At 49.4% G+C, this 27,188-nt stretch overlaps 1 protein-coding gene across 8 annotated transcripts in view; it reads right to left on the minus strand.

Annotated features, from left to right (window-relative positions):
• The window catches only part of ACACA (acetyl-CoA carboxylase alpha), a 258,984-nt gene that overhangs the window by 136,060 nt on the left and 95,736 nt on the right, over window positions 1-27,188 (minus strand). For 6 of the 8 annotated variants that reach the window (XM_029082675.2, XM_029082677.2, XM_029082679.2 and 3 more), the window contains 5 exons: window positions 17,140-17,253; window positions 15,560-15,673; window positions 14,421-14,510; window positions 13,013-13,131; window positions 1,400-1,423 (listed from right to left, as the gene is read on the minus strand). In XM_029082675.2, the coding sequence (XP_028938508.1) occupies window positions 1,400-1,423; window positions 13,013-13,131; window positions 14,421-14,510; window positions 15,560-15,673; window positions 17,140-17,253 (461 nt within the window). The remainder of the gene's footprint in view (window positions 1-1,399; window positions 1,424-13,012; window positions 13,132-14,420; window positions 14,511-15,559; window positions 15,674-17,139; window positions 17,254-27,188) is intronic. The other 2 variants (XM_029082678.2, XM_029082676.2) reach the window with 1 other exon arrangement.

Consider the following 27,188-nt stretch of genomic DNA (forward strand, 5'->3'; position numbering starts at 1 on the left):
ACTCTGGAGTCATTTCCTCGAGCTTCGTCATCCCTTTCCCACTGGAATCCAATTGTCTATGTCTCTGCCAAATAAAGGGTTAAGCTTTCCTTCAACCCGCCATGAAGAAAGAGCACTTGGGAATTTAATCCACTGTGATAACTCCTCCAACGTTCTCTGGGATCACAGGGCAGAAAAGCAGGCAGCACAGACCTGAGTCAATTCCCTTAGAGGAAGAGACAACCAGTTTGCCCTTGAATGATAAAAGGTGGGTTCCAGAGCTCTGACCAAATGCGATTATTTGATATTTTAATGGAGAAGGAGGTGGTGGGGGCGACTAGGGGAACAAGAGAGGGAGATGATGGGGAGAGAGACAGGGGAGGACAACAGGGAAGGAGGCACAGAGCGGGGAGATGCGGGGAGGAGATGGGAAGACTACAGGGGAGGAAAGAGAGAGAGAGATAAAGACAGAGGAGACAGAGAAAAAGAAGGCATGGACAGAGGAGGAGAGGAGGATAGAGGCTGGTGGGGAAAGAGAGGAGGAGGATGAAAGAGAAAAAGACGAGATGAGGGACAGAGATGGTGGGATAAGAGTAAGATTGGAAAGAGTCAAAAAACATAACTTCATGTGTCGAAGTTAAATTTTCAGGGTGAAAGCCTAGATACTATTTTGTCACCCTTTAGCATTTTGTAGTTTCCATTTCATCAGGAATCATCACTCTCTCACGACCGCTCCTGAGATAGACACTTTAAGCGTTATTCCCACTTATAAAATAACAACATAAAATGACACCACCAGGGAGCAAATTCTCTGGGCGACCTTTTTTTTTTTTTTTAAAAAAAAAAAAAAACATTTTGATTATATCAATCACCCTTTTAGACTCTGGCCTCTTAAATTAAAATGCAATGTGGTTTAACGACACAGTACCCCAAAACCCCACCAAAGTTGGTGGAAGAACCCACCAAAACCAGATCCGTTCTTTCTGGATCTGTATTTCTCCACCAGGTGAGGCACCTGGAAATTAGAAGTCATTTGCCTAGACTGGAGAAGCCCTGCCACTTCTCTCAAATTCCCAAAACACCCGGGCAGAAGAGCCAGAAATGAAAGGCTGTACCTCAGGAAGGAGAGGACATTTCCAGCTGCGTGAGACACAAATTGAGTTCTCAACAAAATACAAATGTAACGTGTTGCCAGATTCTGGCTCTTTCTGCCCTGCTCTTAAGTGGTGAGGAATAAACACTGAAAACTTGTTCCTCAGTCAGGGAGAGTTACAATTTAGTGTTTCCAAAGGGTAGAGTGAGAATTTCCCTGGGGGAAGCAAACATATTAGCAAATCAAGTGTTGTGCTATTTCTTTCGGCTTTCGCTTCTCTGTTATAAAAGGCGCTTTTAATTGGAAAAGAAACTGAACATACGATACCTGTTTAGCGTGGGGATGTTCCCTCTGTAATTAAACAACCACAGTTAGTTACTGATAGGTTAGCGAGAGCTATAATAAAAGAATTGTCAGCGCAGATTCAAACCCGAAGTGAGAAGCTCCAGTTCGGAAGCTCCGGCATTTAGCAGACATAATTAAGTGTTCATTACCCTTCAACCCTCAGAGTGCCTCAGAAGAGGCCTGCCTCCTGACCTTGCTCATACAGCAGCTGTTGCTATGAATATATTTACCCACTTTTTTTTTAAAGAAAAAAGTTTTCTTTTAAAGAGTAGTGGAGAGACACAGTCTCTTGGGAATTCATTTCAACTCAGAATAGTTTGCGCTTCTAAAAGTCCTCGTTCCTAAATATTTTGCGGACAGTGAGCAGACTGACCCCCGTGGGGTTTCATTGGAACTATTCTATAGAATGGAAATCTAGAGGTACAGGGAAGTTGTGCAGAGATGATCCTCCAAGAAAAAAAATTCAGAAGCCCAAATTCCCACTCAGCTGATTTAGTCTCACAAGTGAAATATGGATGCTTAAACTGGTTGAAACGTAATTCAGGAACACGGTGCATAATTCTATGACCATAAGCAAACACAATAAGCATAATCTATTAATCCAAATTAAGGAACCATAAATGATAGCAATATTAGAATTCCTGAAAGTCAATGGCCTCAAGCAACCTTTAAAAATCAAAATTTTACAGAAGTTCAACATGAGCAGTTCTAAGATTTCCCTCCCTACACTGTACTGCGGCTATAGACAAGAGGGACGTAACTGGGAGTCCAAAATTCTGTGTATGCTCTTCTGAGATTCCTAATGTTTCCTTCTAAAAAAAAAATCTTTATGCTAGATAGTTGATCTTTCTCTGCATCTACCCTTCCAGAGATACAATGGGGAGACTGACGCTTACCACTGAGATGAATGGACCAAACCTTTTCCCTTAAATTCTGCTAGATACATACTTTCCCTAGAACTTGTCTTGTTCAAATATCTTTTTCTGACACACTGTAAAAAATTTTTTTGAGGGGCAGGGGGCACGAGGGCGTTTCCTTAAAAGATCTCGACAGGCTTTCCTAGTCGACAGCTTGCGCTTCAGTAAAGCTATGCTAAACAACATGGTCCTGACTTTGGGTACTAACTGGCAGTTTCACAAGCCCCGAAGAACTGCCTCTTTCAAAAATGGCCAAAGGGGAAAAGAAACGGAGAGTGCAGGGGGCTCCTTCACCTGGGTGGTACCATATAAGAGTCTGAACTACTACTTGGTCTGGAATTTGGGGTCCAGGATTGGGAACAGAGCAAAGGTTATGGAAGAAGTGGATGGGAAATCTATGGTGCGTGATGATTTGCTGAGAGACAAGGGAGAACTCGGGGCAAAGAAGCTAGAAGAGACAACATGGAGTGATAAGCCACGGTGGGAAAGGACAAAATCTCCAGAAGTGAAATTGCCCCTCTGAAATTTTGAGACTGCTACTCTCTAGTATTAAGCCTTAAAAAAAAAAAAAAAAAAAGGGGGGGAGGAGGGGGGCGGTTCTTAGGCTCTTTTAGACATGTTTCGTTGTTGAGTGAATCACCTAGACAGCTGAATCTATTCCATATTCATTCTTCGCTGCCTTCTAATTTCCAAATTTACCACTGCTCTTTAGTAAAACGTTGTACATCATCTTTCAGAGTTTCAAACAGAAACTCCTTACCTTCAGCTTTAAAGTACTAAATCAGCTCGCCCCCTCCTACCTGACCTGGTGGATTTCCTACCATAACCCAGGCTGCACACTTCACTCCTCTAATACCCATTACTCACTGAACCTTGATCTCGTCTCCCTCTCACTGCCGACTCCTTACCCAAATCCTCCTTCCGGCCTGGAACTCCCTTCCCTTTCATATATGAAAGACCACCATCCTCCCCACCTCCAGAGCCTTATTTTAAAAAAAAATCACGACTCCTCCAAGAGGCCTTCCCTGATTAAGCCCTCTTTCCCCTACTCGCTGCTCCAGGATCCCCTGTGCACTTGGATCTGTACAATTGAAGGGCCCAGAGAAGTAAAGCGACTTGTCCCAGGTCACGCAGCAGAGAGGTGGCCGAGCCGGCATCGGAACCCGCCACCTTCGGGGCTCCCAGGCCCGAGAGCTCTGCCGGGCTGCTTCTCATTTATTGGGTCAGGGTACTTATGATTATGAGGTGTTTAGCTCCCCTCCTCCCAGGGAAGGAGCACATCTAAGCCTTCATTTAGCCAGAGGGCGAGGTCTGACCACCTGAACCGCAACGGGGCTTTCGGGGCCGGTTGCAGATTGTTGGGACATATCGCCTTAAACTGGCCAATGTCCTCCGCGTTGGAGTGCCAAACCGAGGACTTGTTCTCCAAAAGCCTTTGGTGAGCTCGGGCTGAGGAAACGTTCTTAAGGGTTTACAGATTATTGCCAGGTCTGGAACAGACTTGGGAGAAGGTTCACAGCCGAGGAGAGCTCTGGGATTCCAGCTAGAGCTGTCAGAACCACCCACTTCAAATAATTGAAAGGGTTAATGACGTGGTAAGGAATCTCTCTCTCTCTCTCTCTCTCTCTCTACTAAGATCAACTCTCCAATATTAACCATTGTTGGGAGTTTCTGGCAAACAGAAAAAAGACCTGATGGGCAGAACAACAAGCTCTTCTGCCTCTTGTGTATAGGAGGAAAGGGTTGGGAGGCGGGGAGGGAAGGAAACGATGCCCTCTCTTTGGCGGTGACAGGGACAGTGGGTGGATGAATTAAAATCCCGTGACGTATCACTGCTCGCGAACTGTACAGTAGCATGTGATCTGTGGAGCGCAACAGTCTTCGGATCAAACCTGAAACGCTCCGTTCCTCTAATACCTGACTACTCAATGTTGCCCCGTTCTCGCCTCGCCGCCCTCAACCCCTTGTTCACTCGCACCCTTTACAAATCCAGAAGAGCGCCCTCTCCTCATCTTCAATGCCCTACTGAAGTCATCTCCCCCTCCAGGAAGCCTTCCAGGACTACGCTCTCCTCCAGCCACCCTTTATGGCCTCCTTACTGCCGCATCCCCACATTCAGTCCCTCCCCTAAGCACACAGGTATCCAACCCCCACAGCACTTATGTACTTAGGGGCCGATGCTCGGTTGCCTCCCTCACCTGCGATATATTTCAACACCTGCGCCCCCACCCCATACTCCAAGCTTCCTGAGGGCAGGGATCTTGTCTTCCAACTGTTCTATGCTTAGTACAGCATTCTGCACAAGGTGAGCACTCAACAAATACAGCAGATTAACTGAATAAGTTGATAAACTGACTTATCCTGGGGCAGGACCCTAAACTCCAACCTCGGTGGGTTGTAACGTGCTCGGGAACACAGAGGTCTGTACTCGATCTCTCCTCTGCAAGGATGGTTTCTCGATTGAGAGCTACCGGTGGCGGAGAAATCTCGTCCTTCTCGAAACCCCGGAGAGGTGAGCTCAAGTTCACGGATCGAGAAGTGACTAACAAGAGAAGCCACTGCAGCCTCTGAGTTGTGCGGGAAACTTCCCTTTCAACAGCAAGACGGGCGGTGGTCAGTGAAAATGACCATCAAATTTTCAGCTTCTTGGTTTCAATAATAATTGTGGCAAGAACAGCAATCGCTATGGTATCTGTTAAGCACTTACTATGTGCCGGGCACTGTACTAAGCGCCGGGGTGGGTATATACGAATCGAGTTGGACACAGTCCCTGTCCTGCATGGGACTCGTAGTCTTAATCCCTATTTTACAGATGAGGCAACCGAGGCACAGAGAAGTGAAGTGAGTTGCCTACGGTCACACAGCAGACAAATGGCAGAGCCAGGATTAGAATCCGACATCACCTCTGTTCTCGTGTGCCTTTCCTCTTGGGCCCGGTAACTTTATTCGGAAGCATGAGGAGTGAAAAGGGGAGCATTTAACATTGCTTTGGTTCCTGGGGTTGAGAAATTAAAGCCATCCCTTCCGGCCATCAAAAATGTTTAAACCTGTAAAATGGTCTAGCTACTTCTGTGCCTGCCACACATGCCCTTTAAATCCCCTCGGGGTCTCCCCTGGGTGAGGACTGACACTCCACTAGGGGAAGTAAAGGATTGAAAAAAACAAAATAAAAACAGAAAAAAAAACCTCAGAGTATTCCAATATCAATTCTCTCTCTCAGGGAGCCCCCTGCTGCCTCGATTTCGGAATTAATTGTCAAATGAATCACGTGAAGCAGAAAACGCTAGCCAGAAGAAGAGGGGTCCCTCCCTCCACACAGTCCTGATAAGTTACGGATCAAGTACAACACTCATCTCAAAGGGGGTACAGATTCCCCAGAAACCGGTTTTCAATCGGGATGCTTTCTTTCCCGTACCCGTCCGGAGGATTGCATTGCCCCATCCTGAGACGGCAATTTAATTAGCGCCAGGATGTTTAACGGGAGGAAATGACAGGTTATGTACTACTGCACCGACACCAGGAATCCAAGTTGGCTGTCGGGGTGAAATAAGGAGCAGAGGAAGAGTAAAATCATTTGGTGAGCGGTCATCGGAAACTACAGCGCAGAAGACAGCCTCCGCCAAGAGCCAACGAGATGCAGCTGTTGATCACACAATCCAAAGGCATTTTCAGACAAGTAGTGGGAATCGAGTTTACTTTCTTCTAGCACCCTCATGCCTGATGCTGGGTTAACTCTCACCAAACCCAGGCCATGAAAACTGACTATTTACCCTCACCGTTCCATTTTACAGACAGTGAAACGGAGGCACGTAAGCAACCAAGCAAGCCAGTAACACGCTTCGGATCCCAATTCAGAAGTTCTCTGAGAGCCTCTCGGGCGGACGGTATTAGTTAAAACAAGAACAATAAAGATCCTTTATATTCTGAACTCCCTGAAGTCCCCTCTGTGTATATTAACCTAAGTGTCTTCCCACTTTTGCCTGCTTTACTATGAAGGCAATCCAGAGCCGCCGCCTGCTTGCTAATTTAAAGCTTTCGGGTTTACTTGGCGGGACCAACGCTGTTTGCGGAAGTAGTCGGGATTTATCTTCTGTTTTGGTTTTTTACTTTTCCCGATGAATTTCATTTTACTCTGTTTCAGCTGGACCCACAGAAATCTTCCATCACATACAGATGTTCCCATTCCTTCCTCCCTCTCTCGCTTTGAAAACGGACATCACCACCACAAAACTCTATATGGAAATGACGGGAGTGCATGCGAACAGGCACTAGTTATACACCAAGCTGTGATTCGGCGTCAGCGTAGGGCAAATCTTTTGAAATCAGGCAGCAAAGCGGAATCCGAGGAGGTTGGCCGAAGAACCCACTTGCGGTCGCTACCGGCAGCGACACGGGAAAGAAGAGCCATTTGCCCTGGCTGAGCCAACGCTGGCCTCCTTGGCTTTAGAGAAGCAGCGTGGCTCAGTGGAAAGAGCACGGGCTTTGGAGTCGGAGGTCACGGGTTCGAATCCCGGCTCGGCCACTTGCCAGCCGTGTGACTGCGGGCAAGTCACTTCACTTCTCGGTGCCTCAGTGACCTCATCTGTAAAACGGGGATGAAGACTGTGAGCCCCACGTGGGACAACCTGATTCCCCTGTGTCCACCCCAGCGCTTAGGACAGTGCTCGGCACATAGTAAGCGCTTAACAAATACCAACATCATTATTATTATTCTTGCACTTCCGCGGAGAATCCAAACTGAGGACGGCCAAACGTGTGTGGACCTTGTATCCCCTACTGTTGTTTCCCTTCCTCCCCCTTGTGGATCTGATGTTTCAAATCCATTGCTGAGCTCTGTTTTGCATAATACGATCACTGATCCATTCGGTTACAGCCCCCCCCCCACCCCCCACCCCCCACCCCTTTGCTCTTTTGGAAGACTCACCTCTTTGGGGTGAAAAAAATGAGGCTAAAAAGCACTGGAATTAGAATATAAAGTAAAGAACACGTTCAAAACCCTTTCCGAAACAGTCCGGCCAACACAGCTGCGATGCGACACTGCAGCCTGGGGCCCAATCAGTCACAAGCCCACAGCATGAAGCCACAGGAATTTTCGGGTGCCCTGGATTCTGCTTTTCCTTTCCCTCCGGGATCAGCTCGTCTGCCTCGAGAGGGAGGGAGCTCAGGTAACCGAATGACACATTCAGATTTCGAAAGTCAAACGACCAATCTTACAAATCTAGAGAATCCCCGCACCTTCGAAAATAACACCGAGGGCGGAGTCTGGGCGGGAGTGAAGGCATTCGGTTAAACCCTCAAAGAGGGGTGAGATGCTCTCCGTTCTGCCGGATGCCTGTATCTAATTGGAAAAGCATCACAAATGGCGGAGGCAAGAAGTTGCCAAGATTTTACTTCCCGCTCGGGCCTGTGGGCTGTTATACAAACAAGGCCGACTAGTTGCTTGGAATGGCTTCAGGCTGCCTCATCACTATCTCTCTTCTAGTACGAGGAAGAGCTGAATCTGAAGGAATAGAAGATTCAGCGGCCCTTGGAGTGGAAGGCGAGACTTTTCAGCCACGTTGAAGAGTTTTCGTTGGCAATCTGCTCCGTGGAGAGGAAAGAGGCTGCAGAGTCAGTTTCCCCTTTAAGGAAATGAAGGAAAGCATGTCCATCATAAACCACAGGATAATCGGTACCCCGGGATATTAACAGCTCACTTCTTTGGGGCGACAAAATGAGGCTCAAAATAAAGAAAGAACATGGTCAAAAAAAAAATAATCAAAGGAGCTAAGATGTTGCTCCTCAAAGATACCTAACTTCAGCAGGAATTTGGGCCAGGGAAAGCACAGGTGGGAGTCATTGGCAACTATATATTTTAACCTAGTAATGTTGGTATTTGTTAAGCGCCTACTATGTGCCGAGCACTGTTCTAAGCGCTGGGGTGGACACAGGGGAATCAGGTTGTCCCAGGTGGGGCTCACAGTCTTCATCCCCATTTTACAGATGAGGTCACTGAGGCACCGAGAAGTGAAGCGACTTGCCCACAGTCACACGGCTGACAAGTGCCAGAGACGGTATTCGAACCCATGACCTCTGACTCCAAAGCCCGTGCTCTTTCCACTGGGCCACGCTGCTTCTCTATATAGTATATAGTATAGTATACATATAGTATAGTATACAGTTGTAATGGGACACGTTTAAATTTCCACACCAATTTTGATGTATTTTTTTCTCCTTCCCAAGCTCAGATTAACAGTTATAGTCATACGGATAGCTCACGTAGGTGTTTAACACTGTACATACTCGTAAAATCATTTTGATCTTGACTGTGATTTAGTGCCCTTCAGTAATTCAACTGGGAAGCCTTGAACACACCCCCCACACACTGCAATGTGCAGATGAACAGCATGCATTTGTGATAACGCACTGCTTGTTACAAAAAGGTTTATACAGTGGGCGTTAAATGTACGCTCAAGGAAACAAACCCAACAGACGGCCGACTTCAGTCATCTGTTTCCCGAGTAGGCCCAGACCGTAAGAGTGACCCAGAGATCGAGCGTTTCAAAAAGTTCTCGGTGAATTGCGTGAACCTTAAAGTATCCTCAAGGGTGATTCCCCCCACCGCCCCCCAACTCCCGCCTTTTCGTTTACCAAGTTACTGCATTACCAGTGCTAAAAATGAACAACTCCGGGTCTGTGTCCTGGGAAATACACCCACGTACACCTCTGACCGAAGTTCCCAAATCTCACTGGAGGAGGAAAGGGCAAGTCAATACCTAACGGGGCTCTTGTTGCCAAGGATCGGCAGGGTGAACATACTTGAGCTCAGGGATGAATCAATGTAAAATACTAGCGGAACTCACTAAAGGGCTGACAGAATCTTAGACGAGGTGAATTGGGCCTTGGAACACTGGGTAAAGGCAAAATATTCTCCTAATGCGGAACAGCTGCTCCAGTCAGTCATGCACCAAGAAAAGTGGATATGCAGCGGTAAAATGACTGAGGAATTTCATTCAGTCGCCTTAAAAGCCAAATACTTACAAAAGCTGCAGCTCATCCTACAAGGGTGAAAAAGACAGCAAGAGTTCAAGAGGAAGAGGTACAGCCTGCAGATTATAGTCCACTTCAAATACGATGCGCTTTCCGCATTGAGTTTTGAGGGGAAGACAGAAAAACACAAATACACCTCTCAGATGTTTCTGTCACCTGCATCAAACCTGCTACCCTACCCCGTCTGGAGAGGGCAAAAAAAAAAAAAAAAAACCCCAAAACCCGCTGGAAGCCACTGCCCAAATTCAATCCATAGTTCTTTTTGAGCACTTTCTGTATCCAAAGCATCTGGGAGAGAACAACGGAAGAAAAGACCGAGTCCCTGCTGTCCCCCTACGAGTTTACAATCAAACAGGGCGAAACAAAATTATTTACCAACCACTGGAGGATCAAGACCAAGAAGGCTACGAAAGCTGAATTCTCAAAGGTGTTAATGAGTCTTACAGATGACAAGCAGGAGCAATTTGATGATGACCAACAGAAATATTCAGAGGCAGAAAATGGAATCCCTGAGAGGGTAATTAATAATCACAATGATGGTATTTGTTAAGCGCTTACTATGTGCCAAGCACTGTTTTATAACCGGTAAAGGAGACGCTCTGCTTGAGGACTAAGGAAGAGGTGAGCAACCAGTCAAGTTGAAAGGCAGATAATAATAATAATTATGGTACTTGTTAAGCACTTATGCGCCAAGCACTGCTCTAAGCCCTGGGGTAGATACACGGTAATCAGGTGGGACGCAGTCCCTGGCCCACAGTGGGGCTCACGGTCTTAATCTCCATTTTACAGATGAGGTGACTGAGGCCCAGAGAGGTTATGGGACTTGGTCACGGTCACAGAGTAGGCATGTGGCGGAGACAGGATTGGAACCCAGGCCCTTCTGCCTCCCAGGCCCTTCTGCCTCCCAGGCCCAGGCTCAATCCGCTAAGCCACGTTGCTTCTTTAAGGGAGCGTGAGGGAACTGGGACACGGGTAACCCCAAGTCCTCCCACAGTGACAAGGGGTTACCCGTGAAGTCCGACTGGGTCATCACCGACTGGGAATACTGAAAAGAAGCAGAACTCTTCTGCTTTGGAGGCAGCTTTCACTCACAGGCAGCCTCCCGGGGAGGTCTGTGAGCTCTCTGTTGCACCGACCAGACCAGGCTTACCTTTCAAAAGGCAGCCTCTAAGCCTTTCACAGAGGCCCGGTTCACCCTTTAAATGCGTTATTCTATTGAGAACAACACCAGTTCTCCTTCCTACTTGGACTGTGAGACAGGGGCTACCGTCTGACCTGATTAGCTTGTATCCCTCCCCAGTGCTTAGAACAGTGCTCGACACAAAGAGCTCTTAACAAATGCCATAGCTTTTATTGAAAATAATCTGCAGTCAGAGGGACATCCTCTCAGCCCAATCAGGTACTGTATGCACCGGGTCTTTTTCTACTTCTAGGAAAGCAGTGGGAATGAGGAGAAGCTAGAGCAGTCCCGCGGGCATCCCAAGTGGAGGGAGAACTAAAAGACTCGCTGACGGTATCACTTCGGAGACCCTGTTGGCCGGATTTAGCTCGCTCCGACTGCACTCAGGCACGTGACTTCAGCTACGATATCACAACTCCACATTGCCAAGAAGGGAATTTTTACAGGCATGCCAGGGTTACGTTACAAAGGACCTCGGAGGGTCCTCGTGGCCTTGTTGCTCTTTCCGTGTTACATCCGATAGGTCTAAACAATAGGCAGAGTGGACACCACCTCAGAAGTTTCAAAACCTTGCCGGGAATGGTCTAGGTCTAAACCCTCGTTGCATAAGGCTAGGTCGAAGGAGATTTCTGACCACACCCAGCTCTACTTGGGGAAAGTGGAATTGCCATTTAACCAAGGACACCGCCTGGCCAAGGCAAGCCAGCTCCATCAGATGAGTCAATCGACGAAATTCAGTACACGTCTACGGTGGGCCACACACCGTACTGAGCGCTGGGAGGAACACAGGCATATCATTGCAGATGTCACCCCCGGAACACACGGCGCTCGCAACCTCGCGACGGGCAGGGGAGGTAACGGGCTAAACATCGCATACCAATCAAAGGAATCAACAACTACGAGGTCAGGGGGCCCGGCGGAGCACCCGGCCGGCACTTCTTCGGGGGGCGGGGGAGGTGGCTTACGACCGCTCTCGGAGAAGGTTGGAATGGGCAGAGTTCCTCGGGGAAAGAGAGAGGGGGGAAAGGTGGGGTGAAAAAAACCATCCAGCAGCAGCCCGGCATCCATGAGTTAGTGATTTGTGGTCAGACATGCTCCAGAGGAAGAGGGGGCGGAGAGTGAGGAGGAAGGGAGAATATACAGAGAATTACGAGCGCTAAATCTAGTTGCAGTTGTGCACAATTATTGGAGGCATGCTGGAAATGGAGAGGAGACCGAGCGCAGAACCCATGTGGGCCATGAGCACTCTACCGCTCGCTGAAGGACATCCATTCGTTCCTCGGAAATGAGATTCTGAAATCCACAGAGGTACAAATGTACCGAGAGATGCCTGCTAAATCAAGTATATAGGCCTTCCTCCCCCAGCAACGCGGTATTTTTAAGGCATAGGAGCGAAGGCTCTTCGGAGACAAAGGGAAGCGGTACTTTCCTGAAGGGTCTGGGGCTCTTCTGCTGACCTACATCGGATCAACAGTGGCATCCAGTGGCCAGACAGTCTCAGCACAGACTTCTTTGTCTTTGGGACGGTCTCCATGGCTTTTGGGAGAAGTGGCAATTCGAAACAAAACCATTTCGGCTGCCCGTAGGGATCGTCAAAGACGTGAGACTCCGTAATTCAAAGCAGAGGACCGAAGGCCCTAAAGAAGAGATGCCGGGGGAAGACTCAGAGTGGCTCCGGTACACTGCCGAAGGCCTCGCGGAAAAGAGAGGACGTGGAGGGGACGGGTTCTTGGGGGCAACGGGTCTGGGTGTGTTCGTCGCTTCTGAAGACTTTGAAAATAATGAGTTGCTATTATTTCCATTTTGAAGCCACAGTTGCTTCGAGATGAACAGGGGAAAGGGAGCGGGGAAAAAAAAGTAAGAGTCCTTCGGTTCACTCCATTTTTAATGGGCCCGGGAAGGAAAGAGCAGTGCAGAACTTAATCTTTATTTAAAAACTTTCGTCCTGGGCTACAGTACTCGCGGGGCTGCCTTTCACGCCAACGTGGGTTTAACAGTGGACTTCTGTTTTCAGTTTTCAAGGTGTTTTGTGAGGAAGGTTAAGTCATAATCTTGTCCCACAGTACAAAATTCAGAAAAGGAGAAAAGCCTACGAGAAACTCCAGAGGGGACCCACAACCCTGACGCATCGAGATTGTTTTTTTCACTACTTAGAACCTGAGCTGTTGTTGATTAAATGAGATTCCCTGTTCCTAAAACTAAAGTGGCTCCTAACAAGTAAAACCAGAGAACTGGTACGCCCCCCTCAGCGTGTACGCTTAGGTACCAACGAGACTGAGGTAACGCGGAACTTTACTTTTAATGAGGCGATGTTGCCCCTCTCTCTCTGGACCCAAGAAGAGGTTTCATTTTCTTTCAACCTTCTCTCTCCTCCCAAAGGGCACCGGAAAGCTTATCCGGCTCCTCCCTCGTTTCATCTCCCCATCTTGGCCCCTGGGGACTCTGTCTGGAATGCAAATTCCAACTCACCTATTTGGATGGGATGTAGGAAGCATGAACTGAAATTCCACCACGCACGTGTTGTCCTTCAGCTGACGATGCTGTACGCTGTTGAGCTCATAGGCGATATAGGCCCTTCTGACATATACCTGGTCAAAAAGTAATCAACAGAGAGTCATATAATCAATACAGAGTCACAGGGACCAGCCTTAAGCGAGAAGCCCGTCCAGTTACTTAGGTTTCTTTCCATTGGCAAGCCCTCACTTGCAAAAATGTCTCACGGGAACAAAACCCCAAGTCTGCTTTGCTACCTCCTCTGATGGTGAACCATTTTAAACGAACCATAAACTTTCCCTCATGGAACATTACCCAAGGGGGAGATTCACTTTGCCATTTCAGTGAAGACCGGGTTCCCATCAAAAGCCCTGAAGCTGGAGGACAGAGCGAACTTCAGTTAGTGACTTACACAAAACACTGAAATGGCAATGGGCACTGCAAAAGAAGATGAGATTGAAAGCGAAGAGGCGCGGTCCCTGGGTAAACTCGCTCAGACCACCCATGGAGCCCTGATGAAAAGGGAAATGGACTCACTGGCGTTTCGACATTCTGGTTTCGGGCCCCCTCACCCTTCCGTGGAATGAAACTGTGCCTTCTCTGGATCATTTAGAGTCTCCAAAATCCAAACCAGGCAATTTTCAACGATATGTTCTAAATAGTTCCTTGCCCATTTTCTGTCCTTTAAAAGGAACGGTAGCCTAAGCGAGGACCGTCTCAGAACCTGTCTCGGACTGCATTACTCTCCTATATACAAGCAGGCTTCTGCATCACTGACATTACGAACAACCTAGAGAAGGTGTGGGTCCTCTAGAATTCTGGCCCTTGCTCGGCAAGATCTCTTGTGATCTGCTCCAAATAAAAATTCAAAAGGAACCCCCCGAAACCTGCTGTATGCTCTGGAGCTTCAACTAGGCGGCCCCAAATCACAGGTTGTTACTCCTAGAGACAGCAAGAGGTTTAAGATCTCAATCCCATCACCCCTTTATTGCCACAGTAAGGATGACTCCGCTCTGAGCACTGGCTGACCATTTGTCTCCAAATCCTGGCCACACCTAATCCTATTTCATTTTCTGATTCTCCCTACGCACATGAAACATTCATTCATTCTAACAAAGGAGGAGTTTCCATTTTCGGAAAGCAGGCGATCAGTGAACCCTAGCAGCTGTTTCCCACTGATCTGCATCTGAGGCTGTGATTTATGAATAAGCAATATGGATCAGGTGACGGGAGAATGATATAAGCACTGCGATTTTATCCCAAAGTCAGGGATACAGGGGTAAGGCACTCCAAAGAATCCCAAAGAAAGACAGAGTTAACTAGGGTGAAGGAAATCAGCTAAGAAAGGTGAGCTTGACGATGTAACTTGACAGTGCAAACATACCTCCAGAGCTGCCATTCTCACCACCTGGTTGCTGTGGTAGAAGAAATTTGGGAGGACATCAAAAATGGATGTTTCAGACAAGATGAGTTTCTAGGAGATAAAGATGAGTTTAATTGATTTAATGAGTTAAATATGTTTTCTAGAGAAACCTGCTTTAGTGGTAACCTCTTCGCATTGTTGAAACCTCAGGGAAATGTACACGGGTAAATGGCTTCAATGTCCCATCTAATTTTAAAAGGAGGCCAAACTCCTTTTTAAGAAGCAGTGTGGTCCAGTGGATAGAGCACAGGTCTGGAGGTCGGAAGGACCTGGGTTCTAAACCCGACTCTGCCACTTGTCCGCTGTGTGATCTTGGGCACGTCACTTAACTTCTCTGGGCCTCAGTCACCTCATCAGTAAAAGGGGGATGGTGACCGTGAGCCCCACGAGAGACAGGGATTGTGTGCAACCTGATTATACTGCATCTATCCCAGTGCTTAGCCTGGCACATAGTAAGCGCTTAAAAAGACCATTGGAAAAAACCAAAAAATAAAAACCTCAGTTGCAATCCTTTGGCTGCCGGAGGGACTTCAGAAGGCAATCGCAAACAGGACAGATGTGTGACCGTTCAGGTTTCCCACCCCGCCCTCGCTAAACAAAAATTCATCACAGAGCCTTACGCTTCCAATTCCCTTCTTCCCAGGGGATGGGAGTAAGCCAGGTTTTTCTCTGATAGAGAGGGGAAACCCAAGGTGTTCCCAAGCAGATTAACAGAGCAGTTCAAATCCCTGACCAGGCTGGTGTTACGACGGCTATTTTGGCGAAATCTTAACAAGGGCATCTTACACTTTCTACGGAAAGATTCTACCTTCAGGAGAATGTAGAATGTCTACGCCGATCCTTGGTCTAAGTGTCAGGCAACCATTAGACTGCCACTGGAAAGCGCGTTTGGAAAGCTTCGCCGTTAAAGCCCACAGAGGTAGAAATCTCGGCCGGAACTTGCTGCCGAGATGGCTACACTTCCCAACCAAAGCCATTACAAGAGCATTCTGACGGGAGCGCAGGCAGACGTGAGACGGGATGCTTCCGCCAAGCAGAATCGGAACCCATTCGGCGGCAAAAGGCAGGGGGAGCCAACGGAAAGAGAGGCCGGGAGTTACCTGCAGGTTCTCGATGCAGAACTGGTGTCCGTACATGTCAATCGCGGACAGAAAGATGGACTCCACTTGGTTATGACGCAGTTCGTAGGATGGCAGATGGGAGGCTATTAGAACCTGAAATAAGAGGCAGAGCAAGCCATGGGTTCCGGGCCCGCTTGAGGCAGCTACGATTCACAGGGAGCAAACGCGCGGGACACTCGGAAGCGCGCCCCGAGCGGGAGAATCTCTACCGGAAACCGAGAGGCGCAAACTTCTGGGCTCCGTAACAGGAAACCGACGCGGCCAGATCCCGCGTATCAGGTTGTCTCTGGCCCTGATGTACATGGTGGGCCCTTCCCCGTGGGACAGGAAACGGCTTCAATCGAGTTCCATCAGTGCATGTGATTTACCATCGCAAAGCTGCTAGTCTCGGGGACTGCATGACTAGCTGTTAATTGGAAATCGGGGCTGGCAGAGAGCAGCTGCGGGGAGAGCGGCAGCGGCAACGGAGCCGGCCTTTCGCAGCTCTGTAGCAAAGAAAGATCCCGAAAAGATGCCCTCCCGGCACCGGGTCCCCCGCCCCGAGGATGTGGCGTCAAAAAGCAACGCCGACATATGTGAGGGGCGGAAAGAGCGAGAGCGGTGTCACCAAACAACAAACTGACACAGTGGGACTTGAATACCCTCAGCGGGTCACTGAGAGGTTCAATAACTCTGAGCAGTTCAGTGACATGGATACAATTCCAGAGAAAGCAGAAGGTCACTGAACAGCTTCAAATGCTCCTTCATTTTCAACGCCCACGTCCTCCGACACAAAGAGACCTCCAGATCTCGGCTTTCCCGCTGAAAGCTTTTGGAATGGAAATGAGGGCCGGTGGGGGAAGCTAACCGGACTTCTCTGGGGTTGCTCTGACTGCAAGAGCTGGAGAGTCATTTCCACTGTCGTTCGGTTTTCCGTACGTGAAAACTATTTTGAGTTTCTATCGGTGGGGGGGAGGAAAAATCCGCTGCTTCGAAGTTGCCTTAGAAATATTTCAAATGGCCCCTTCTCTGGGTTTCTCTTTCTCTACTGCATCCTGACTGTATCCGTAGGGCTGTTCAGGAGCGCGGGCCACACGCAAGCATTGGTAATTGCGGATAATAATAATAATAATAATAATAATTAATAATAACGGTATCTGTTAAGCACCTATCGTGTGCCGGGCACTGTTCTAAACGCTGGGGTAGATACAAGATAACTGGCTCGGACACGGTCTTAATCCCCATTTTACGGAAGAGGGAACTGAGGCACAGAGAAGTGAAGTGACTTGCTCAAGGTCACACTGCAGACAAGTGGTGGAGCCAGGACTAGAACCCACGACCTTCTGACTCCCAGGCCTGTGCTCTATCCACCGTTCTAGTCTTATGGCTCAATGATAATCCTTTCCCTTCGCCTTACAGAGGGCAGGCAACACGGAGACCGTCGTGCTGGGGTAATGAAACAGGCGTGGAGAACTGCGTGGCCTCTGCAAACCTCCCGAATTTTAAGAGGTTATTGAATCCTGGACACTCCACCCCGAGGACACCACCCTTTCCTTGCCGTGGACAGAGATGGGCCTTACCTGTCGGGCTCGCAGGGCCACTTTGGCATTGGTGGTCTTGCTGAGCTGGGTCAGCTCGGTGAGGATGTTCAGCAGTTCGTCGGTCAGGGTGGGATCCCGGCCGCACAACTGGTCCTGATATCCAAAAGAAGTTAAAAAGATAAACAAAACACACCCACACCCAGGACCAAATGGAAGTTAATGTGATTCAAAGGGCCAACCGGCTTTGCGGGGTTGGGGGGGGGGGGGGGGGCGGATAGGAAAAAACCAAACACAGCCGGATTCATAACTCGCTGCTAACAATGTGGCTAATGGTAGCCCAAAGGGAAGTCTAGCACTGGGAGGAAAAGAACCCATAGCCACTATTCATTCAGAAGCAGCAGGCTAAATGTGTTTCCTCATAACGTAGCTCCACACTCCTAACACGCCGAGGAAATCTTCAGAGACGAAATGTGGGGATTTAGGGCAAGCAACAACAGATGGTGTCTCAAAGTTTAAAGAGGTTTCAAATACATGGGGACTTCCTGTTCTCTCCCCATCTCAGAAGCCAGGCAACATAAAGGGAAAGGAAACCCTCTCAACAGTAGTTTGCATTTTTTGAAAACCAAATGTTCAACCTCCCAGAAGGACACAAAACAGAAACAGGAGCTAATTATTCATTTCGAACCCCTAAACAACTAATACATTGCCCCACGCCTAGTGATTCGCATCCAGTGGCGATCTGTCCCCAGACTCTGCCATCTCTGAACTTGCTCAGTCCTACCTAGCTAGCAGAAATCCAAGTCTTAGCACCATCCCATAGCCCGTGTAGAATCGCGTCCTTTCTCTTCCAAGGGGGAAGAAAAAAAAATATCCCCATCACACGTCAATCCAATTATGTGATATTATTACCATGGAAGGAGGACTCTCCCTTCTGGACTCCAGCTGGAGATCGGTTGCTTTCCTCTAAATCCATCTATTTTCTGAGTAATTTCATCCAAGCGCGTGGAATTCAGATGCAGTTCACAGAAATGTCTTTGTTCTTTTTGAATTTTACTGAGCTATTTGTAGCAGTAAATTCCATCACTTAAGTCCTACACTGAGCTAAATATACATGTGTTTGGATTCATTTCTCCTTCCTCTTGTTTGAAAGAGTTGTCTCTTTCAACATCGGGACCTTTTTGTTCTTCCTGCCTCGTGTGCGGTTGGCGAAGCAGAGCCCGCCGCCCCCCAACTGAAGCTTCATTTTGGTGCAGTCTTTTCTCGCCTTTCCCCGGAGATTCTCCTCTTTAAACTGAACTGTGTCCATTTTGGGAGTCCCTTTGCCACACAAGGGAAGAAATGCCTAAAAAATCTGAGTTGGGGAAGAAGACAGGTGTCGACTGCCTTGGGACTCCCACCCGATTCCCAGAGAACAAAGAAGTGCTCTCATGAGCACTTCGACAAGGAGCAAAACTTCAACCTTTTCCATTTCCTCCAAAACGCCTCCCCAAAGTCGGGTCGGGGGTATCGGATTCCCAATCGGTATGAGGAGGCCGCTCACAAAGGCTCGTGTGGACTTTTTGGATCATTGTCGGGCATTTACTGCCCTCGGCTGTACAAGGATGTAAAGGGTAAAGCGGAAGAGTGGCTCATCTCTAAATAGGCAACAGCTTTGAGAAAGGAAATTTGAATCCTTGGTGCTGCTGAACAGGTGGACACAGACCACGTGAGGAAGATGATTTTCCTCCTACCCTAGGATTACAAGAGGAGGAGAAGGGAAAGGAATATAGAAGGGTCTTGTTCTCTGCTGGATCCTGATGAGTAACACACAAATACGGGAGATTACTGAGGCCCATGCGAAATAGCCCAAGACAAGGAAATAAGCGGGGCCGGAGGCACGATGAAGTGCACCACAGTGGGACGGAAATCAGAACACAAACGGTTCTTTCCCTCTTCACAACCCTTCTGCCGGCTACTCACGACAGACTGAACATCCTGTCGTTTCTACTTTCTTCAGCCCCTGATCCTCGTAAACAGCAGGTCAGCCCATCCTGGGCTACAGTACAAGTCTGTGTTCCCTTAATAGCCAGAGGATGAGAAATTTCTGAAAATTAACCAACTATCTAACTCCAGGACAGAAATGGAGCAGCCTAAAGGCCCCCCTGCTCCCTTCTCCACCTAACGGGATGCAAGATACGCTTCCTTTTAAAAATGAAATAACCAAGTTTGATTATTACTACAAATAAGGTAAATAAGCTGCAAATAATAGAGATTAGTATTTTCCTCTTCAGGAGGCCCAGGTGGGTTTAAATGTGGATGTCCCTGAGGTCTTAATTCTGGGCCCAGAATTCCTCTTTTCATTCACTCATAATAACAATAACGATAATAATGATAAGTTTTAAGCACTTACTCTGTGTCGAGCCCTGTCCTAAGAGCTGAGGAAAATACAAGATAATCAGGTGGGCGGCAGGCCCTGTCCCGCACAGTACTAACGCTCTAAGTAAGATGAAGAACAGGTGTTGAATCCCCATTCTGCGGATGAGGTAACAAGCACAGAGAAGTTATGTGACTTGCCCGAGGTCAAACAACAGGCAGGTGGTGGATCTGGGATTAAAACCCGGGTCCTCTGGCTCTCAGGGGATGCTTTTTCCACTAGGCCACCTAGCTCCTCTTGGGAAGCTCATCTTCTGTCATGGACTCGGGTTCCACTAGCACCTTGATGCAGATGACTCCCAAGTGGAGATCTCCACCCCCGTTGTCTCACCTACTCTGTAATCTCGCAGTTCCACATACCTCTGGGACCTCTCGGAGCGCCCGACCGAGCCACACCTCAAAGTTAATGCGTCCTAAACTGAACTCATCTTTCCCTGTAAACTCCACCCTCTTTCCTAACTCACTCTACATCTTGGACATCCTACATCCTCTCGCGTTCCCTCCCACAAACGCTCAACCCTAGCCGCCTCTCTCACTTAACTCCTGTAATTCAACCTGGCTCTGAATCTTGCCAATTCTTTCTCCACCAGAGAGCCTGGCACCACCCCGTCCGCTCCACTTTCGCATTTTCCGTCTTGGTTCAAGCTCTCATCAGGTCCCAACTGTTCTACCGCATTAGTTTCCTTCCAAACATCCCTGCCTACAACATTTCCTCCCTTCAGTCCCTTCGGCTGCACCGAAGTCCTTCGGGAACGCCACTCAGAGCACGCCACTCCCGATCTCCAAAATTTCCAATGGCTCGCCATTCCTTCCGGCATACAGCCAAAGCTCCTGACGTACAGCTTCAGGGTTCTCCATTAACTGACTTCTTCTTTAGCAATTTGCTCTCTCCTCCGGAGTTTCCCTCGCATCAGGGTCATAGCCACCAGCTTTCCCGGGCAGCCTCCTCTCTCCCACCAGACCCCACGGGAGCCAGGCCCCAACTCTCGCAGAGCCGGGCGGTGAGCAGAAGGAGAGCGGCTCAGTCTCTCCTCCCCTAGGGCTCCGGGGGGTTTCCGGCTTCCTGGTCTCTCTCCCGACGCCCCCAACACCACAAGAAGCAAGTCTGCCTTGCCAACTCCTAGAATCTTTAGAGGGTTACAACAATCTAGCTGCTGAGCCAACTGCTTATTACGGTGCTTGGCACGCGGTAAGCTGTCAATAAATACGACTGAATGAATGAATAATCTGAAGTGTATACTTACTATTTGCATTTTATTGTTTCATTTCCTTTCACTGTGTTTATATGCTTCCGTAGAGAAGCAGCGTGGCTCAGTGGCAAGAGCCTGGGCTTGGGCGCCAGAGGACCTGGGTTCTAATCCCAACTCTTGTCTGCCGTGTGACCTCGGGCAAGTCGCTTCAGTTTTCCATGCCTCAGTTTACGTGGTCGGTAATAGGGCGATTGAGACTGTGAGCCCTATGTGGGACAGGGACCGTGTCCAACCCGATTAGCTTCTATCTGCCCCAGGGCACAGTAAGCACTTAAATACCACAGTTATTATTATCGTTACTGTCAGTTGCAGGAGGACAGGATAAGGCAGGTGATCCCAAGGATGAGGGCATCCTGTGGTGCCTCTTTCGGTTAGCCTGACTTCCTCCAACATAATGGGCCTCGATCCAGGGACGTTGGAGGTAAGGCAAGAGGAATTCAAGGACTCTCCGGGAATGAGCGATGCTCTCCCCAGCCTTCCTTTTCACTACTGCCTCGAGCGAGATTAACAGCTGCTCTGGAAGTTATTCCTGCGAAGTGACGAGGACACCGGGGAGAAATGGCCACCGAATGAGACGGCTCCCTAGGATAGGGAAACAGGGACCGCATACTTCTATGCAAGGTGCTCTGAAGTTTGGTCTGAGGTCTTTTACTTCTTCACCACTCTAAGGCTCCCCCCCCCCAGCTGAAGGCAAGAACTGGGGCAGGCCGCTGCTGAGTGCATGGATTAGAACGCGTGACTTTCTGACTCCCCGGCCCGTGCTCCACCCAGTAGGCCACGAGGCTTAACCGCTGGACTCTGAACCGGCCCTAGCTGAACTGGAGGGAGCCCGAAAACGTTCCTTTGGCTGCAACGTTCTGAGCGTCCTTTCGTGCTCATTGAGGCCGCTCTGTTTTTGTTTCACCATGTCATGGACAGAGATGCGTCCGTGGGGTCGCTATGGGTCGGAGACGGCTCGACGGCTAAAGACAAGAACTGGGGCACGGAGAAATGAAGTGACCGGCCCAGCAGACAAGCGGTGGAGCCGGGATCAGAACCCAGGTCCTCCGACTCCCGGGTCCAGGGCCTTTCCACTAGGGCGTGCTTTTAAGAGGCAAGCAGGCTTCCCCTCATCCCATTACTCGGGTCACACTACAGACTAGGAATAAGAAGAGAAAAGTAGGGGACCGGTGCACATCTAACTATACTCCTTTCTGTTCTGGCTCCCTCAGCAGGTGACAAACCCAGAACAGAGCAGGCACATTTAAAGAGACGGATACTTTTCTCCCACCCGGGGGAAACTCAAAATGCTGGTTTTGGATGCAGGCAATCTATTCTTTTCATTATTGTTATTATAATTATTATGATTATTTGAGGTTCCCGTTGCCTGGACCCTGAAACGTTCAACGCCTCCTCGACTCAAGTCAAAGAGAACCCCCTAATCCAGCCCAGTGTCGCTTCTGGGGTTGAGATTCAGTTGGGCAGACTGCCCGGCATCGTCGTCACACGCCACAAGCAACGTTACGTGGTCAGGAAACGCCGATATCCTTTAGGCTGAAGACCAGTGGGTGGATTTGGTCCCAAGGGATAAAGAGGTGTACTGAAAGGGCCTACCCGCCGGCTACGGGACAACGGGGCACCTGCGGAGGTCTGCAGGCTATAGTGAAATTCGTTATGTAGCACACATCGAGACAGGTATACAGGGCAATCTCGTACTCGCATCTGTGGCCTGGCTCTAGGAAGCCACGGAGCACTTCCTAGGTCTGCAGAGACTTAACAGGCATATTAAGCGACAGCCCCGAGGACAGACTTCCGGGATAACTAGCAGGGCCCCGGCCCCCAGAGGAACCCAAACCTGGTTCCTTGCGGAGCCCAGGATCCTGGACTCCGGATTGTCGGTGGGAACGGGATTCGGAATCAACAAAAGCATAACTTGTTCCATGCCAACGACCTAAGTTGCTCCTTCGCCACTAAAACCATTCCGAGCAGCCGGGCTGCATCGGACGCCCTTCCGGGTACAGCTGCCACGGTGCGGAGGTCCTCCGGCTAATCGGCCCAGGCCTCTCTCCTCGTAGGCTCCGGCTGATTTATAAATCACCGGAAGAGACCTTTCTCTACCGTTCTCCTTCGGACACATTTCTCGCAGCACCGGGTTCCAAACCGTCCATCATTCACCAGTGGTAGGAGGATAATCTTAAGGAGGGAGTCCCTGGGTGATCGATCAGCGTTTCGAACGCTCCCGGGTGAAGTAGAAGTCAAAGGCTCATCTGCATGGCAATATCCAGGAGACGGTTTGGCTTGAAGCACTTCCACTGCCCGGCATTTCCATATCCCAGCTGAGGGAGGAAAAAACGCATTCCTAGCAGGGAGACGGCTGAGGGAGGCAATTCCATCTGGAGAAATTTGCTAGTCAGATTGAGAGGAAACTCTCCTCTGCTTTTTCATTTCTCAGGTTTGATCTTTTACCGCTTCTTCACCACTGGAAGGCACCCCCGGCTTAAGCCAAGAACTGGGGTCAAAGTGCCTTAAGAGGGCCCGGCCGCTGCTGAGCGCATCAGCGGGATGCTCTGATCGCTAAACTTTCCCACAAGCCCGTCCTTAAGGAACTAGAGGCGATCTGGGAACAGGTTTAACGACGACCCTGCATTCTTTCCGCCTTCGGGGACAGCACGACGACGGACCACGTTTCTGGCCAGGAGGACATTTGGCAAAGACCAGCGTTAAGCATTCTACTCGTTACCGTGCCCTCTGGCAAGAAAGAGATTAGGAGATCACATTAACTGGATGGTTCTGAATCTGTCAAGGAGTTACTGAACACCAATCTGCGCCACGGGGTAGCTCTACCGTCTCGCGGACGGAGGCGTCCGGAAGACCCCCGGGAGAACCGTATGCGGCAGATTTCCTTGATCCTTCCTTCTGAGCCCCGAAGACCCAGAAGTCGTTTCGCCCAGCAGAGCACGCCTTCTACATCGCTGCTTCTGGAGAGCGGAGACTGGGCACGGAACGAGCCCATCGATCAGGAAGAGGAGGCAACAGAGGAAGGAACAGAGAAGGGGAAACCAGCAGAAAGCAACTGGCCCGGGGGGGGGGTGGGGGGGGGGACGGGGGACGGGGACGGAATTTAAAGAGGCAAGCTTAGAACGGTGTTTTAATCAGACGCTACCTGCCGTGGGACTCCAAGATGCCGCAAAAGACCTTCCAAAAGATGAAGGGGTCTGTCTGAGGTGCCCATAACCAGCCGCCCACCCTCGAGCGCTACTGACACGTGTCCAAGGGTAGGTATAGAAGAGCGAAGACCAGACTCTCGTGGGGTCCAGCGTACCAACGGAAAAGAGAGAACCCCTAAGGCCTCACCCACGCTCCACCCTGCCGCTTGCTAGCTGGCCTCGGACGGGCACTTAGGTTATCTCAGTTCCGAGATCTTTAAGGTGGCAATGAGGGTAATGGATGTTTCAGAAGCACTCTTCAGAAACAAAGCCCCACAGATCTTTCAGAAAAATAATAATGAGGGGACAAATCCCACCCCAAAACACCAAACCAAAAAAAACAGGCCAAACAGCACTGGTCCACCATCACCGAACCCCCTAAGCGGTAACTTTCCCGTCCTCCTCCCCTCTCCATCCCCCGCCCCCCCCGCCCCCCAGGTCTAACAGAGATGGCTCCTCTCCACGAATGGCTTGTTTAGTTGGAAAGAAAGTTTCAGTCCCATCCGTGAATGTGAGAAGCATTCTGGACAACGGAGGAGAAAAAAAAAAAATATAAATAAACCAACAGCGGCCAGTCACAGCTCCATTGCCTTCTGCCTGTCCTGCCTGGCCAAAGCAAAAAGCAAAGCCTCAAACCAGTTCTCTGACAGGGCCCAACATCTCTGCGGCAACACCCGTGTAATTACACACTTGAGTGACTGGACTCTGAAGAAAATTGAAGGCCTGAGCTCCGAACAGCTGCCATTTTCTCTCTCCATCACACCGGCGTGATTACTTGAGAAATGAACAGCCCCGGCTCAGAGCTACTCCAGAATTCTCAGAGGAAATATGGCTCCGTGTTCCAATAATGAGATTCTTAAGGCAAGCGTTACTTACAATCACTCCGCAAAAGGAGAGAGCTGGGCCCCTATATCTTACAAATTAGAATTTAAGAAACCCAGCGACGGTCTTGCGTGATCATTACTCTTCTGCCGCTCCAAGGGTTCTGGGCTCTGGATCTATTTTTAGTAGCAGAGAGCTGGGATGCCTTCAAAAAAATTCATCATAATAAGATGGAAGCACCCCTTAATTAGCTTCCAAAGAACTCAATTCTCACCCTAGGTTAGGTCCAAGTTAGTATGGTTTCCCACTTCCTCCCCACCCCTACCTCCCCAGCAAGTCTTCCCACCTTCCTGACAAAAGACTCCTAATCTCTTCCGTTTTGAAAAATACCTGGACTCTCAGGCACTTCTTCTCTTCCCATTTACGTCCCAGAAAAGCCTAGCAAACTTTTGATCGCTAATATCCCCCTCTTCCTGAAAGATACGGTTTTAGGAGATTAAAATATTAAAATCAAATAACGCACTCCCTCCCCTCCCCGCGCATACGCATTCCTTCTCCATTCCTCCCAACCCCTGGAAGGCTAGGTATTTGGATTTATCATAAGAAAATGGCAGCACTAAAATTTTTTCATCTGCTCTAACAAGTTAGGTCGTCGACTGATAGGGCCGGGCTGCTGGATGTCAATCGCAAACGAAGTTCTAGCCCATACCGGAGGGAAAAAACCTCCTCCAGAATGAATTTCCCTGAAGGTAGATTCGGCTTCCTTTATGCTTTGATGGTGCGCATTCTTAGGAGTCTGAATTTCTCTCCCAAAGTAGAACTCAGAGCCTGGTAGACTCACGATATATGGTCAGTTCAACTAAAATAGTTCAGTTCCCTGGACGCCAGCTCATTCTGTTAAAAAATGGTATTTGTTAAGTGCTGACTATGCGCCAGGCACTGTACTAAGCACCGGGGTGGATAAAAGCTATTCAGGTTGGATACAGTCCATAGAGCTCACAGCGTTAATACCCGTTTTTACAGATGGGGGAACCGAGGGATAGAATCCCCCTCCCTGTGGCTTCGAGGAAAGTCGACTAAGACGGTTCAGGAGCCGGAACTCACGTTAAGGGAACCTCGAAAACAGTTTTCAAAAGTCATTAGCTCCATTCCATTCTATTGCTCCACTGATGATAATATTCTAATTATAATAAATAATTACGGTATCCGTTAAAACACTTCTTATGTGCCAGGCACTGTTTTAAGTGCTGGGGCAGATATGAGACAATCGGGTTGGAAGCCGTCCCCGTCCCGCACGGGGCTCACGGTCTTTCTCCCCATTTTACAGGTGAAGGGACTGAGGTCCGGAGAAGCGAAGTGATTTGCCCAAGGTGACACAGCAGACGAGTGGCGGAGCCGGGATCAGCAGCCACGACCGTGGCCCGTGCTCTCGCCACCAGGCCACGCTGCTTCTTGATTGATCCTCACCTACATTTGCCAGTGACACAATCTCCCTCCTTTCCAGTGGGTTAAGGGGGTCTCAAAAGATCTACCTGGAGTGACGGCTCTGAGTTACGCCAAAGTCTCAAATTCCCCTGAAAACAAAACGCAAAAGGATAGGTGGAATATAATGGATTTGTAAGCTTGTCGGGGGCAGGGAACGTGCCCGCTAATTGCACAGAGCACGGCGGAGTGGAAAGTCGCAGCCGGAGTCAGAAGGTCGTGGGTTCTGATCCCGGCTCTGCCGCTTGTCTGCCGTGCGGGCAGGTCGCTTCACTGCTCTGTGCGTCGGTCACCTCGTCTATAAAACGGGGATTGAGACCGGGACCAGGGACGGGTCCGACCCGATTGGCTAGAGAAGCGGCGTGGCTCAGTGGAAAGAGGCCGGGCTTGGGAGTCAGAGGTCGTGGGTTCTGATCCCGGCTCTGCCGCTTGTCTGCCGTGCGGGCAAGTCGCTTCACTTCTCTGTGCTTCGGTCACCTCGTCTTTTAAACGGGGATTGAGACCGTGACCAGGGACGGGTCCGACCCGATTGGCTAGAGAAGCGGCGTGGCTCAGTGGTAAGAGGCCGGGCTTGGGAGTCAGAGGTCATGGGCTTGGATCCCGGCTCTGCCACTCTGGCGGCTGTGTGACCGTGGGCAAGTCACTTCTCCGTGCCTCGGTGACCTCATCTGTAAAATGGGTGAGCCTCACGTGGGACAACCTAATTACCCCGTGTCTAACCCAGCGCTTGCAAAAGCGCTTACAAAAACAAATACCAACATGATTATCATTATCGCATCCACCCTAGTGTTGAGTACAGTGGCCGGCACACGGTACGAGCTTAACGAAAACCACAGTTATTATTACCGTTATTATTTATCGTCCCTCGGTTGGTGGCGGCTCGGTCTCGGTCTGCCTCCCAGTGGGCAGTAGCGCGATCGTCCTTTCTGCTAGCCTT

Source organism: Ornithorhynchus anatinus, chromosome 17, assembly GCF_004115215.2.
Source record: "Ornithorhynchus anatinus isolate Pmale09 chromosome 17, mOrnAna1.pri.v4, whole genome shotgun sequence".
NCBI classification, from domain to species: domain Eukaryota; kingdom Metazoa; phylum Chordata; class Mammalia; order Monotremata; family Ornithorhynchidae; genus Ornithorhynchus; species Ornithorhynchus anatinus.